The 14904-nt window shown below is 46.7% G+C and overlaps 1 protein-coding gene across 2 annotated transcripts in view; it reads right to left on the bottom strand.

Moving 5' to 3' along the window:
• INVS (inversin) overlaps positions 1–14904 on the bottom strand; it is a 227694-nt gene that overhangs the window by 82084 nt on the left and 130706 nt on the right. For both annotated transcript variants that reach the window (XM_014603023.3, XM_019485218.2), the window contains exon 8: positions 6795–6966. In XM_014603023.3, the coding sequence (XP_014458509.1) occupies positions 6795–6966 (172 nt within the window). The remainder of the gene's footprint in view (positions 1–6794; positions 6967–14904) is intronic.

Genomic DNA, 14904 nt, shown 5'->3' with positions numbered 1-14904 from the left:
CGTGCCGGCCAGCCTGACAGGGGGTTTGCACATGGAGGCCGCCACAGCAACTCCGCCACTGCACCCTGCTCTAGCATCCCATGGCCACATGTGCAGCTTTATTGGCAAGTGGCACAGGACGTGGCAGCAGCAGTGCAGTGGCAGCCACCGTGTCTGGGCCACATACATGCCGCCTGGCCGGGGGGTGGAAAGGGGGCCTTGCATGCAACGGCTGCCACTGCACTGCTGCTTATGCCCCATGACCAGCTGCACAACTCCATGGCAGTGTGGGGTGGTGGTGGTTGTGTGCTGGCCGAGGGGGTGAGGGCAGCTTTGCGGACAAGCACTGCCACCACGAAGCCATGCCCTTCACCCCTGGATCCTAGAGGTAAGTGGGGCTTGGGGGCTGTAGGGTAGGGCTGGGGAAGGTGGCTGGGGGCTGAGGGAGCAGAGGGTGCTGCCAGCCCCAGGCAGCACACCGCAGCCAGAAGCAGGGCCAAGGGGTGAGGGCAGGGATTCCCCTCTGTGAGGGCCTTTGCGGGAAAGTGATGTGTGGGGTGGTGTGCTGGTGCCCACCATGTGTGGGCAGCACAAATGCTGCCCAGCCAGCTGCCCAGGGGAGGGGGAGGGGGAGGCTTGCATGCAGCTGGTTGCACAGCTCCATGGCCGGCTCTGCAGCAGCAGCGAGGGATGGTGGCTGTGGGGGGCGGGGGGAGCTCGCATGCGGCAGCCTCTGCCGCTTACCTGTGCTGCTTACCATGCCAGCCATGATGGCCACTGCGTACAAAACCTCTCTGCGCTACCGCAGAGCCATGCCCAGAGCTGTGCAGCCGGCGGCAGTGTGGTGGCGGCCAGGCGGCATGCAGCCATCCTCACCACTATCCTGCGCCACCACCACACTGCCGTTGCTGCCCTGTGGCTGGGCGCATAGCTCCAGGCACAGCTCCATGGCAGTGCGAGGAGGTTTTGTACTCAGCGGCCATCACCGCTGGCATGGCCCCACAGATAAGTTGCAGCGGCCACTGCATGCAAGCACCCCATGCTTCCCACAGCTACCATCCCTTGTCGCCGCTGCAGAGCCAAGTACAGAGCTGTGCAGCCAGCCGCATGTGAGCCTTCCCCTCTCCTGGGCAGCCAGCTGGGCAGCATGTGTGCAGGCTGCACATGGTGGGCACCCTGTCCTTAGCTCCTGGCCCGCTCCTGGCTGCGGTGTGCCACCTAGGGCCGGCAGCACTCCCCGCTCGCTGAGCCCCCAGCCACCTTCCCCAGCCCTGCCCTACACCCTCTAAGCCCCACTTAACTCCAGGACAGGGGCAGGCAATTATTTTGGGTGGAGGGCCAATTACTGAGTTTTGGCAAGCCATCGAGGACTGCATGACAGGCAGCCAGGGGCAGACAACTATTAATTTTCTAAATTTTTTAGGAGCCCCATGGGCCAGATAAAACAGCCTGGCAGGCCACATCTGGCCCACAGGCCACATTTTGCCCACCCCTGCTCTAGGATCTAGGGGCGGAGGGTGAACCTAAGCTTGAGCCCAGCCTTGGCTGACTCAGAGGCTCAGGCCCTGCCCTTCCTCCTCTCCATCCCCCTTCTGGTTAGGCTGGGAGTTTCCCACCCTTTCTGCAATCAGTTCTTGCAGGCTGGAGCTGTGCCAGCCTGCAAGAACTCTTTGCAAAAGCAGAGAATCCATGGATTTCTCAACTAAAAAGGGAAATGGTGGCTTTCTCCGTTATTCCATGGGAAACAGAAAACCTGGATCCCTGCTCATAAGTCATATTCCCCAGCCCCCTAACCATTTTTGTTGCCCTCTGTTGGATTCTCTCCAATTTGTCCACATCCTTTCTGCAGTGGGGGGCAGATTTCCAGCCTGCAAGGGGCTGGGGAGAATGGGAAGAGAACAATCAGGCAGGCAATGTGGAGAGTAGTTCCTGCGGTTCCCTGCAAGTAAGTTTGGCGGGTGAGGGGGAAATGGGGCCCCCATAGTGAGGGAGGGAGGGAATTGAGCAGGGCTGGGGCTAGAGGTGCTGCCCAGCTAGAGTGGTTCATGGGGCCTGGAGTCTGGGAATGTGCAGCCATAGGGCCCAGCTGGGGAACAGGATGGAACAGCAGGTGGCTCATCTGAGGGTGGCAAGGGGGCCAGCTCCCCCCCACTGCATGCACTCCCAGGGGGGGCATGTGTCCCCCAGATTTGTGCATGGGAGGGTGGCAGATGTGGGCAGCCCATTGCGGGCTCAGGGCTCTCTGCCCTGCTGGCGTCTCCCCAGGGATTCTGTGGCTCAGCAAGCAGCACGTGGAGTGGTAGGGCAGAGCAGGGAAAGGAGGCATGGTGCTGCTGTCGGGAGCCCTGTGTCAACATGGAGAGGTGTTCCCTGCCTGTCTGGCAGCAGCAGGTGTGGCGGCATGAAGTTGTGTCCCTTGCTGCAGCTGAGTGGGTATGGAGCACCTTGCCATGGCAATGCGGGGCTCCCAGCAGCAGCACTGAGCCTCCATACCCTGCCCTGCTATGCCCTCCTATGCTGGGCCCCATCCGTTGGGCCATGGAGGGCCCCGGGGGGAGGGCAGCAGGGCAAGAAGCCCTGAGCAAGCCTGTTTCCCTCCCCCCATGGGCTCTGCTCCAGCAGTGCCACCTTTGGGAAAGTGGCAACCAGGCAGGTGCAGGGGGCTGTGGACCCAGTTCCCTAGCCCTGGCAGCTGGGGGGTCTTCTCTGGCAAGGCTTGGTGGGGTAGGGGGCTGCAGGTCATGAGTGAGGGGCACCAGCAGTGGTGGAGGGGCTGTGGGTTGAGGAGTACTGTGAGTCAGAATACAAGGGGGCCGGGAGGAAAGGGACTTGGTAGTGGGGATCTATTACAGACCGCCACACCAGGAGGATGGGCTAGATCTAGAATTCTCAAGGCAGCTCTCAGAGGCCATATGGTCAAGGGACATGGTTGTCATGGGTGACCTAAATTACCCTGACATCTGCTGGGAGGAGCAGTCAGCCAAGTCTAACCGTTCACATAGCTTTTTAACCTGCATACAGGTGCTTCACCTAATGCAGGAGGTATATGGTCCAACTAGGAGAAATGCCTTAATGGACTTGGTATTGGCTACAGGGGATGGCCTGGTGGCAGATATGCAGATACAAGGTAACCTAGGGGATAGTGACCATCGACTGATTGAATTTACTATCTGGCAAAGGGCAGGAAAGATAACCAGTAGGGCAGAAGTGCTAGATTCCAGAAAGGCCAACTTCAACTTGCCCAGGCGATTAGTGAGGCACTGATGATCGGGGGCATTGTTGAGTTGGGAGTCCAGGAAGGGCGGTCATTCCTAAAGGAAGCGATCCTTCAGGCGCAGAAGGAGACAATCCTACTGCGCATGAAAGGGGGCAAAGGGGCCAAGAAACCCTCTTGGCTGAACAGGGAAATTCAGGAAAACCAACAGGCAAAAAAAGAGGCATACAGGATGTGGAAGCAGGGGTAGCTACCAAGAAGGAGTATACCTACTTGGCTCACACCTGCAGGGAGTCAGTTAGAAAGGCCAAAGCTGCAATGGAACTTAGGCTGGCAACAAAAATTGAAGACAAAAAAAAAGTACTTCTACACAGATATAAGGAGCAAAAAGAAGGTGCACGGTAACATTGGACCCCTACAGGACAGACTAGAGCAATTGGTGACAGATAGGAGGGACAAAGCTGAGCTCTTCAATGAGTTTTTTACTTCTGTATTCCTGAACACAGATCAGGACAAATCTCCCAATTGGATTAGAGATGAGCACAGGAGGGAAGCCAGCCTACCAACTGTTAGCGCCGACTTAGTGAAGGGACACTTGGAGGGGCTGGATGTGTTTAAGTCAGCAGGCCCGGATTATCTTCATCCCACGGTGCTGAAGGAAGTGGCTAGCATCAAAAAGAACCACTGGCACAGTTATTTGAGCACTTATGGTGCTCAGGTCAGGTCCCAGAGAATTGGAAAAACACCAATATGGTCCCTATTTTCAAGAAGGGGAGGAAGGAGGATCAGGGTAACCATAGGCTAGTTAGCCTCACCTCTATCCTTGGGAAAACTTTTGAAAAAATTATTAAGGATCACATTTGTGGGAGTTCAAAAAAATAATGCTGAAGGGCAACCAGCACGGGTTCATAGCAGGTAGATTCTGCCTGACTAACCTTGTTTCTTTTTATGACTGGGTCACAAAATGCTTAGATGCAGGGGATGAGGTAGATATCATCTACCTGGATCTTAAGAAAGCTTTTGGTATGGTATCTCATCCTATTCTCATAAATAAACTGAGCGGCTGTGATGTAGATGATTACACAGTCAGGAGGGTGGCAAATTGGCTAATGGGACGCAGCCAGAGAGTGGTGGTGGATCAGCTGGCATTAACCTGGAAAGATGTGGGCAGCGGAGTTCCCCAAGGTTCGGTCTTTGGACCAGTGCTGTTCAATGCCTTCATCAGTGACTTGGATGAGGGCATGGAGACCACTCTGTCCAAATTCGTGGATGACACCAAATGATGGGGTAAAGTAAACACACTAGTGGGCAGGGAATGAATCTAGCCATATCTGGACAGGCTGGAGAAGTGGGCAGAACAAAATAGGATGCAGTTCAACAAGGACAAATGCAAAGTGCTGCACCTAGGGAGAAGGAACCACTAGCACACCTATAGGCTGGGAGACGATCCTCTCAGCAGCACTGTAGCAGAAAGGGATCTCAGAGTCATAGCTGACTCCAAGATGAACATGAGTCATCAATGTGAAGAAGTGATCAGCAAAGCTAACTGCACTTTATCATGCATTAGCAGGTGCATCACAAACAGGTCCAGGGAGGTAATACTTCCCCTCTATGCGGCACTGGTGAGGCAGCAGCTGGAGTACTGCATCCAGTTTTGGGTGTCGTACTTCAAGAGGGATGTGGATAACCTTGAGAGGGTTCAGAGGAGGGCCACTCGTACGGTTAGAAGCCTGCAGGTAAATCACTACGAGGAGAGATTGAAGGACCTGAATCTCTTCAGCCTCTGCAAAAGAAGGCTGAGAGGTGATCTTGTGGCCATCTACAAATTCATCAGGGAGGACAGCAAGAGATAGGAGATACTCTGTTTACCAGGGGACCCCCTGGAGTAACTAGAAATAACAGCCGCAAACTGACAGAGAGCAGATTCAGGTTAGATATCAGGAACAACTTTTTTATGGTAAGGGTTACCGGAATCTGTAATGGGCTCCCAATAGAGGTGGTGCTCTCCCCTACCTTGGGGGTCTTTAACAGGAGACTGGACAAGCAGCTGGCTGGGGTCATCTGACCCCAGCGCTCTTTACTGCCAGGGGCAGGGGGTCAGACTTGATGATCTGCTGAGGTCCCTTCTAACCCTAATATCTATGAATCTGTGAATAGCATTGGCAGGGCCAGAGGGCTGTGGGTTGAAAGTGAGAGGCACCAGTAGGTCTGGGGGGTGGGGAAACTGCGTTTGGGGAGTGAGGGGGCTGGCAGGGCCAGGGGACTATAAGTCAGGAGTGAGGGGTACCAAGAGGGCCAGGAAGCTGTGGATGGGGAGTGAGGGGTACCTAGAGGGCCAGGGGGCTATGGGTCAGGAGTGAGGGGCACCAGCAGGGCCAGGGGACTGTGGGTTGGGAGTGAAGGGCCCCAGCAGGGCTGGGGGGGCTGTGGCTTGAGTGTGAGGGGGCAACAGCATGGGCAGGGGCAGGGCACTGGCATATCAGGGCTGCTCAGCCCCACAAAGTGGGGGCAGGGGGACAGCTGCAGGTGGACCCGCATCCTGGTGAATGAAGGGGGCAGGGGTAGCTCTGATTTTCTATGATAAAAAAACACAAATCAGATGCCAAAATATACAGGTATTTAACATTAATTTTATTATAATGATTGAGGCACTGGTAGGCTTCCACATCACTTTAAAATTGTAAATATATCAATAAAACATTGTGTTCAACTGATACCTATACATATATAGTGGGGGTTTTTCATTTTAATTATGGAAAAACACAGATTTGGGGTTTTCTAATCAGAGAATTTGTTTTTTTTTAAATCAGAGAATTTGCGATTTTTAAACAGAAAAAACCAGGATCCCTGGTTATTTGTCAAATCCTGAATTTGTAGTCCCCATATTGGGGTACAGAGAAAACTCTTGTAGCATTGTAGCTGTCTAACAATTTCAAGCCTCAGGGCTTTTGCTGGTTTCCAATTTTGGGCAAGAAGGATTTTTTTCCCTTTGTGAATGCTACTTGGCTTCTGGATTATCTTTCCACATTCCACTGGGATGCTAGACACAGCGAAGACTGGGTGCTTTTTGCTGGGGTATGCTGTGGCACCCACCAGTACTCAGAAAAATCAGAGGCTCATGGAAAAGGGCCTTGCTTTTCTATTCACAGTCATACCAATTATGGAATCAGGAAGATTTTTTTCCCCTAGGTCAGATTGAAAGAGACTGTGAAGATTTTGGCCTTCTACAGCAATGTAGGGCTTGGTCCTTCGCCTACGATCTTCTAAGCACACATTTACTAACCACTTCCCTGACATTGCAGTGGCAGGGCACTGGCAGTGTGTTTATCTCCCTTGCTTTTACTTTTGGGAAATTATAGGCAGTCCTCGGCATTTTGGAGAGTGCTCCTGCTCATTGTGGGTAAGCGTTTGATGTGATGGTTTTAGGGTATTTTTGGGTGATTGCCTGTGAGTGCAGGAGAGAGGACCTGATGATCCAAAGAGTTTCCATTTTGAGGTTTTTATGTATATGTAATAATTTATAACTGTTTCTAGTTTGTTTGGGGTTTTTTTTGCATTAATGCAGGCATTTAATTTTTCTTTACTGTAAATCATGCCTTACCTGTGCCAGCATATTTATCTGTCATGTTGATATCAATGTCCACTTTAAAGTTTAGCATAGTCTTGATAACATCATCACTGCCTTTCCCAGCCGCCCACATAAAGGATGTTCTTCCCTCAAGGTCTGGATCATCTTTCACAGAGGGATATTTCAAAAATACTTCAACTGTTTCCTGCAAGAAAACATCCCTGAATAAGAATGCTATTGAAATTAACATAGAAAGAAGTCTGTAATGACAGAAGAAACTATTGTTTTGTCTTACTTAGCAGTTTTTCTGAAGAAGCAAAACAAAGCTTCATTTTTCCTTCTTAAGGTTGAATACAGTAAAGTCTCATAACAACATTCCTGGCTCATAATATCACCACTAATGTTGTATCAGAGAATTATCAGCCCTGGTCACTGTTTGATTGTGTTATTATGCTTTTTCTTGTAATTATTCTTATTTTGCTTCCAACTCGTTTTTGATTTTATGTCTTACTCTTTTTTTTACTTCATTTTATTTTAAAATGGCACATGTATCAAAAGAAGGTACAAAATACAACCATCACTGTGAAGGAGATAATGGGACAACAGTGATAGCAAAAATCATGTTGAAATACAGCGTATGAGAAAATATTTCTATTTTCAAATTTGGATAGGACTTTACATGACTCATTTAATTTATCAAACAACACTAGGCTATTCTATAACATATTTACTATGTGACAAATGACTTGTTTCTCAAATAAAACACTATTATTATTATTTAATACAGTAATGGGGTTATTGAATTACTGAAATATAGTAAGCAGAAAGATGACAAATCATTGTAGCCAAGACCAGGCTCTGCACTCTATAACTGACATATTTGAAGACTGTCTCTTTTAACTAAAGAGAAAAACTCTTTTTGTGGTGATGGGTTTTGTTTCAAGCTCTCAATTATGGACCATTTATTTCTAGTTTCAGGCTCAGTGATTGCATTACAGCTTTAAAAATGGGATATTATAAGAACACCCCTCCCCCCCCAAATAGTTTAAAACATAAACGCAGAAATCCCTCCTTCTGGCTTTCTCTCAGCTAGAAATCTTACCTCTGGCTCCCTGGCTGATGTGCATGCTCTGAGCTTCCAGGCCCCCACTGACTGAAACTCAGCAAGTTATATTGTTCCAAAGATAAATACAAGTTTTTGGGCTCAGTGTAGGGGTAACTGGGTGACATTTAATGGTCTGTGATACACAAAAGTTCAGACTGAGATGCTCTAATGATCGTTTTCTGACCTTAAAATCTAACATGCAGGATAACAAGAACTCCCTTCCAAACAAACCCACTTGTTTAACTAATGATGATTCTGGGTAAGCTCTGGTAGTAAAGGGAGGAATAGTAAACACCACCTTAGGGGAAGAAACTGTCAAGTCAGAAGAACTCACTTTCTGAACTCTGATGGCCCATTACAAATGCTGTGGTACTGATACTGTATTAGTAGCAAAGTGTGCAATACTTTACATTTTCTTTTTGAATCAAAAAAGTGGAATTCTATTTCCCTGTGGTCACCTAAGTGGCAGTTTTTTAATTAAGGCAATTGTGGCACTTTAAGTGCAGGGAAACATTTTATTTCCCAGCAGTGTGGACACATATGTAGCTGCTAGCTTAGAAAGGAGGGGACCTGGGATTCTAGCTTGGGGTTCTGCTCCCATTAGCCATGTTTATATGAGATACTTTACTGTGCAGTATACTAATCTACTGTGCAGTAAAGCATCACTGCCTACATGTGCAGGCACTTACTATGCAGTAAATTAGTCTACTGCACACTAAATTTACCACTTGCTTTTACATATGCAGTAGACTAAAGTTTTTTTTTTTATAACATCCCATATGCAGGTAGTAAATTTACTGTAGACAAATTTACTGCGTAGTACAGTCAAATAGCATTAACTGCACATGTAGATGTGCCCAGTGATACAGAAACCTCTGCATTGTCCTCCAGCCATTTTTTCCTGTTCCTGTGACTGTATTACAGAGGAGATTCATCTCAATTTTAAAGTAAGCAAGCAAGGGCAAGAATTACTTTGCATGACTTAGCAGTAAAGCCTTTATTAAAAATGATAGAGTAGAGAAGAAGCAGAAGTAAACACTTGATTTAATTAATGCACTAGGTAGACCACATAAAATAATAATGCCTAAACTACACTCTCCTTTCCTCAATGGCCTGACTTTGCCACTAACTAGACTACCTGTTCTACTGCATGTCTTTGGTCTCATTACAGCTCCTTATAACACATCTTCACTCCTAGTTCACAGCCCTCTTCCATCCTCCAAGCAAACTGTTTGTATTTGCAATGGAAGCTTTACTCTGATAGATGGCTCAGCTTGTGTCTGCCTCTTTCTCAGACTTGAGGTAGGGCATTTGATCCTGAAAGCTCTCCCAAATATATACTTGGTCCAATAAAATATATCACAAAAAACCTAACCTCTAAAGCAAAAATGTGAAAAAGGAGCATGGAAGTTTAGAAGGACCACCACATATATTGAAAGGTGGGAAAGGTGAGGAAAAAAAGTGAATGCAAAGAACAGTCAACAAAATATGTGAGGATGACAGAGACAATGAATTGGGTTTTCTTGAAGACATTTATGTTAGGAAATTATTAACAAACCCAAATAAAAATGTTGAAATATAAAAGAGGATGAGATGATAAACACAACCACTGTACTTTAAAAACTAAAGAAATGAAACCTAAATCTAAAAAGAGAGTGAGAGCAGGAAAAACGATGCTGACACTAGATAGTACTTAGAAAATATTGGCTTGATCCAGCTGCTGTTGAAGTCAATAAACTTACACTGATCACTGGGGCAGGACTGCTCTTATTGTTAACGCTCATATTGGTCCATACCCTATTCATAATGACTTTTATACACAAAGTGAGTAATCTGTGAAATGGATGCAGTATTTCAACACGAGGAAATTTAAAGTAAAGAATAAAGGATCTAGAACTTGTAGATGTTTAATATATTGCTGAGAGAACTGGAATGAGATGACAAAAGGGCAGAGATATTCAATACTGTAGTAACATGAAGGTGAGAATGACTATTCAGTTGTGCAGTGAATGCCAATAGGATTTAGGTTTCCTCAAAGGACTGATGTAAGATGCATTTATAAATAACTGCTGGCATGACTGAGCAGTCAATTATTACTGGGAGGGACCTGAACAAGAGTCGTGATTCAGAGGTGTATCTGAGTCATAATGCTTCTTACAGCAATTTGTACAGTGGCACAGTTTATGCACTGCTCACTTAGGGTTGCAGCCAGTGTCAGAATCTAATGTTTCACAGACCAGCACTCTTGTGGCATTCTATTTGGTATTAAACTACCGTATATATTAGTTTTTGTGGCTGGGTAGAAGGTCAGTAAAAGGATAATGTCTTGTCTCATGGTGCAAGCTAGTGATCTTCAAGGAATGCTATCACTTATTTAGGGAAAAGCCCAAACCCTGAGACAGAACTCACTCCACCCAGAACAGTCACTACCTCTCTGGGCCACTAAGCCAGGCTCCTGGCTGCTTTGTTTCATCCTGGCCCTATGACTCTTTCCCATCTGGCTGCCTGAACCAGCTGCCACAAGAGAGCTGTTAGGTGATCTCAGTCCCACCTAGCTTTTATTTTGGTGGTTAAGTTACTCTTCTAGACACCATCACAATGTACACCCCCTTTTTTAAAAACAGAATCAAGGATACTATCTTTCAGTTAGCTACACTGGTTCAGGTAGCTGTTTCCCTTCTGCTACACATGTGCCCCAGAGAAACAGAATTGCTCAGGAATCATGTTAAATGTCAGATAAGCTCTGAAATGTTAGCTGCAGAAAAAGTACAACTAGCAGGTGTTTCACACTGAAGGAGGGACTTTCCAGCTTTAGCCCACTAGCTTTATGATTAGGGCATTTGCTAAGAGAGCAGGAGACCCAGATTCTACTCCCCTCTTTAAAATGACCCACTGAGAAGTCAGGAAGGAGCGCTCACAAGGAATGCCTAGCCTATGGCTTAGTGGTCAGATCATTTTGCTTGGACTAAAAAGATGCAGGTTTAAACCCATTCCAGGTAAGGGAGGCCTAGAACCTTGGTCTTTCACTCACTGGCAAGTGCCATACCCATTAGTTTAAAAGGTGGGAGAACTAGCAGCTGCTGCCATCACCCTACTTCCAGCAGATGCATGCACAGGGCAACCCTATTCTATCACATGTGCAAACAGAATCCAATCTGTGTGTAAGTGTTAAATATGACAGTTATGCAGCTACATAATCGCCACGTAGGCAATGTGTCAATATGACAAAGAATTTAGCCCTAAGCCCTTAGATGTCTGGCAGGCAGAATAAGATCTTGGTCTCAGTGTCTAGACCAGTGGTTCTCAACCTTTTTGGACTTGAGACATCTTTCACTGGAGTTGAAGAACCCCTCCATAACTTTTGTGAATTGTGTCATACACAATTAAAAAACACCCTAACACATATACCATATTCACTCAAATTTAAGATGAGGGTCCCTCTCCCAATCAATCGTAGATTCACATACAAAGCACACAAGGAGCTGGGGGGGGAGGAGAAGTGGGGATGGAAGAAGACAGCACAGCAAACAGCTGCTGCAGGTCTGATTCTGGCCCTAAACCCAGGTTGGGGCCAGAGTCAGACCCACGACAGCTGTCTGCCCCACCACCCTCTGCAGCTTCTTCTCCTCCCTCTGTCCTCTTCCCCCCACTTGCTATCAGGTACAGCTCAGCTCCAGCTTCAGTTACATTCCCTCCTAGGCATGGAGCACATGGATACTTTGTCCCCTGCCCAGCAAATGAGCAGCACTGACACTGCTGAGTGGCCCATTGGGGACTGTGGTTCCACGTACTGTACTTTGTAATCTGGGAGGGAATAGAGTTCCAAGCAGCATCTGACAGTATTGGAGGAGGAGCAGAGAAGGGAGGGGGCAGGCTATGAGGAGTTGGGGGTAGCAGGGGGGTAGGAAGGCTGCAGGGGGAACAAGTGGGGGAGGCAGAGGGCAAGGGGACTTCCTGACCCCCCCAGCCACTTACTTCCCTGCTGCAGCACTGGGTAGGAGTGGAGAGACAAATTTAACACAATCTTCCAATAGTTAGATTCTATACCTGCAAAACTATAACAAATTTATAAAATTCCCATATAGAACCTAATTATTGGGAAGTTATCTTGAATTCAGGGTCATCTTAGATTTGAACATATACAGGTATTACAATGCTTACCTCCTTGAAGAGGGGCTGGGCAGTGGCGGTGGGCAGATTGTTCAGCCAGGGACAACACATCTGACTTACCTTTACCTACATAGCTTATAAGCTTAACTCCTCACACCTTGCTTATGTCCTCATACCTTCTAGTATCTTTTAAAGTATCTGGCAGCACCCTTGGGTGCCCTGGCACCCTGGTTGAGAATCACAGGTCTAATCCGTGATCAGTTTATTCTAAAAGGCCTGATTCAAAAATAATGAAGAGAAGCATGAAAAACACATACAAAGGAGAGCAAATGTTCACTGCTCTGTGCATTTGTTTTGGCCCCCACCAGCTGTGGTACAAAATACCACACATTAGCCTCACAACTCAGCACCCTGCTTCAATTCTGCAATGCTTGAAATCTTGCAAAGTAAAAAGCAATGAGATGACTGAGTCTTTATACTGCCAAGACATATTGCCCACAAATCTCAGAATCATAAATAAATGATTTTACGTTCTCATTATGGTCTAGTATTTGTGATGGCCAGAACCAGAGGGATTAATAAGCAATAAATATGTGCTTCTTGGAGGCATTTGGTATTTTGTGTAACAGGTAATATTAGCTAATATAAAGCTTGTAAATTCATAATCCACAAATGTAACTTGTCTGTCATAAGTTTAACCAAAATGATAAAATTAACTGTTTGTATTAATCGTGGAACTGACTGGGCCCCAAAGGCGAACCTGTAGCTGCAAGATTAGCTGACCTAACGGTTTTTGCTCAGGGTTCAGCCTTGACAATAAAAACTGGATCCAACCACCTGGCACACCCAACACATTCCAGGAAAACAAGTCCCAAGAAAGCATATTCGGAGAAACCTAAAAGGGTTGGGCTTAGGCGGAGTAATATCAATTTCAAACCTAAAGGTGCTGCGTTATAATTTGCTTATTGGATAAACCTGAGTCTAGGTAGTAATCTTTTATGATAATTTTTAACACCTTTCAATCCCATAGGGTAACAGCTATAGGGCAAGATTGTGAGTGGCTCTAAAGCCAACAGATTAGCATAAGACTAGGTATAAAAAGCGCGTGTCATGTGACCAGCAGGGAGGAGGGAACAGAACAGTTACTGCTGTTCCAAACCTGGACTTCGGACTCCCGGTGTGAGTGACGATCGGATCCTGATCAAGGGACCTTCACCAGTAATCCCTCCGACAGCGTCGATAGGGGATACCTGACTTCGCTGGAATCACTTGGCGCACACCTGGCATCAAGGGACTATCGATAAGTTGCCAACCCATGTCTGTCTATCTGTTGTTTTGAACAGCCCAGTAGCTGCTACCCTCACAGTGCCCAGTTGGCCTGCGACAGAATTGATCCATCTATCGTTATTATCTGTTGTTATTATTTACGATTAGCTTTTTAATACTGCATTATCTGCTTATCGCATTTATCTTTCTGTTAACTGTTATGTGTTTAAACTATAATAAATTTGCCTTTACTTCACTCCCAACTTTGCCTCCTCGATCCGAAACTGAACCGAACAGCCCAGTGGCTCATGCCCTCTCAGTGCCCAGTTGGCCTGCGACAGAATTGATACACTCACAGTGCCCAGCTGGTCTGTGACAAGTATTTCAACCCTTCTTTTAACCAATGTATTCCAGTATTTTTATAAAGGTAAAAAAAAGAAAAAAAAGAAAAAGAAAAAACAGAAAAAACCCAGGTTCCCAAAGGTTTGAAAAGATAACTAAAATAGCTCTTTCCTACAGACAGAAAAACAACTTGAAGATAGAAATGAAAAGAATTAGCATCTGAGAGACGAGTGAGAAAAAAGGAAGTATTAAATATGCACTTTAGTCATTCACAAGTCAACTTGCAAAAATATACTTAACAAAAATATACTTACATTTTTAATCTTTATCCTAAGTGGAGAAAACAAACATAAAAGGACAAACCCTAAAGACTATATAAATAAAGAAAAAAGAACTCTTGCCTTTGAAGCCTGTGAAGCTCCCAGTGCTGCTCCTGGGTCTGAGCAGATCCACATGAGGAATGGTGCAGCTGGACTAGTACTGTGTGCAGGATCCAGGACATGTGCTGCATGTAGCACCCACCAGAGTCACTCTGGGTTCATGTGTGAGGATCCCAGAGCATCATGTGTGGCATAGTATGGGTAGGAATGTACAGTGTGGATCCCAGACCAGCCAAAGCAGGTACTGTGATGCACAGTGCCTGCCCTGGCCAGAGTGGACCATATGCTGTGCCTGCTCTGAGATACATGCTGCACATGGAGCCTGATACAGCCAGTTTTGGACTCAAGCTGCACATGGTTCCTGAAAGCACCACATGCAGTGCAAGTTCTGGATTGGCTGGAGCAGGTAGCATGTGCAGTGTGGTTCCCGGAGTGGGTGCAGTTCAGTTGGAGCAGGCACTATGTGCACACAGGCACTGGCCAGTGCATACCCCCAGCTGAACTACATCACATGCAACACCAGTTCTGGCTGCTCCAGAATATGCACTGCATGTAGTGTGGGTCCCATACCAGCTGGATTGGGTGTCATAACCATTGTGCTGGGGGAGGAAGGAGTCCATGGGCCCTATCCAGCCTGTAAACTAGGCCCATGCCACTCATCTGGCCCATGGGGCTGAATGAATTTGACACCACCGTATTAAACAACAAAACTTAATGTAAGGAGAGTTTCAATAGATTTAAGAATGTAATGAGAGATGCCATTTTCTTCGCCCAATTGCCAGTCACTATCTTAAGCATAAAATAATTTTGTGGTACAAGCTACCAACTGGTTATACACAAACTTAGATTGGAAATTGGAAGATTCCTAACTATCAGAGATGGCAAGTTTTAGAATATTTTTACAAGCAAAGTGGTGAAGACAAGGAACCTCTACCTCTTG

Source organism: Alligator mississippiensis, chromosome 5, assembly GCF_030867095.1.
Source record: "Alligator mississippiensis isolate rAllMis1 chromosome 5, rAllMis1, whole genome shotgun sequence".
Classification (NCBI taxonomy): domain Eukaryota; kingdom Metazoa; phylum Chordata; order Crocodylia; family Alligatoridae; genus Alligator; species Alligator mississippiensis.
The sequence above is the reverse complement of the archived record's forward strand: the minus strand, read 5'-3'. Positions and strand labels throughout refer to the sequence as shown.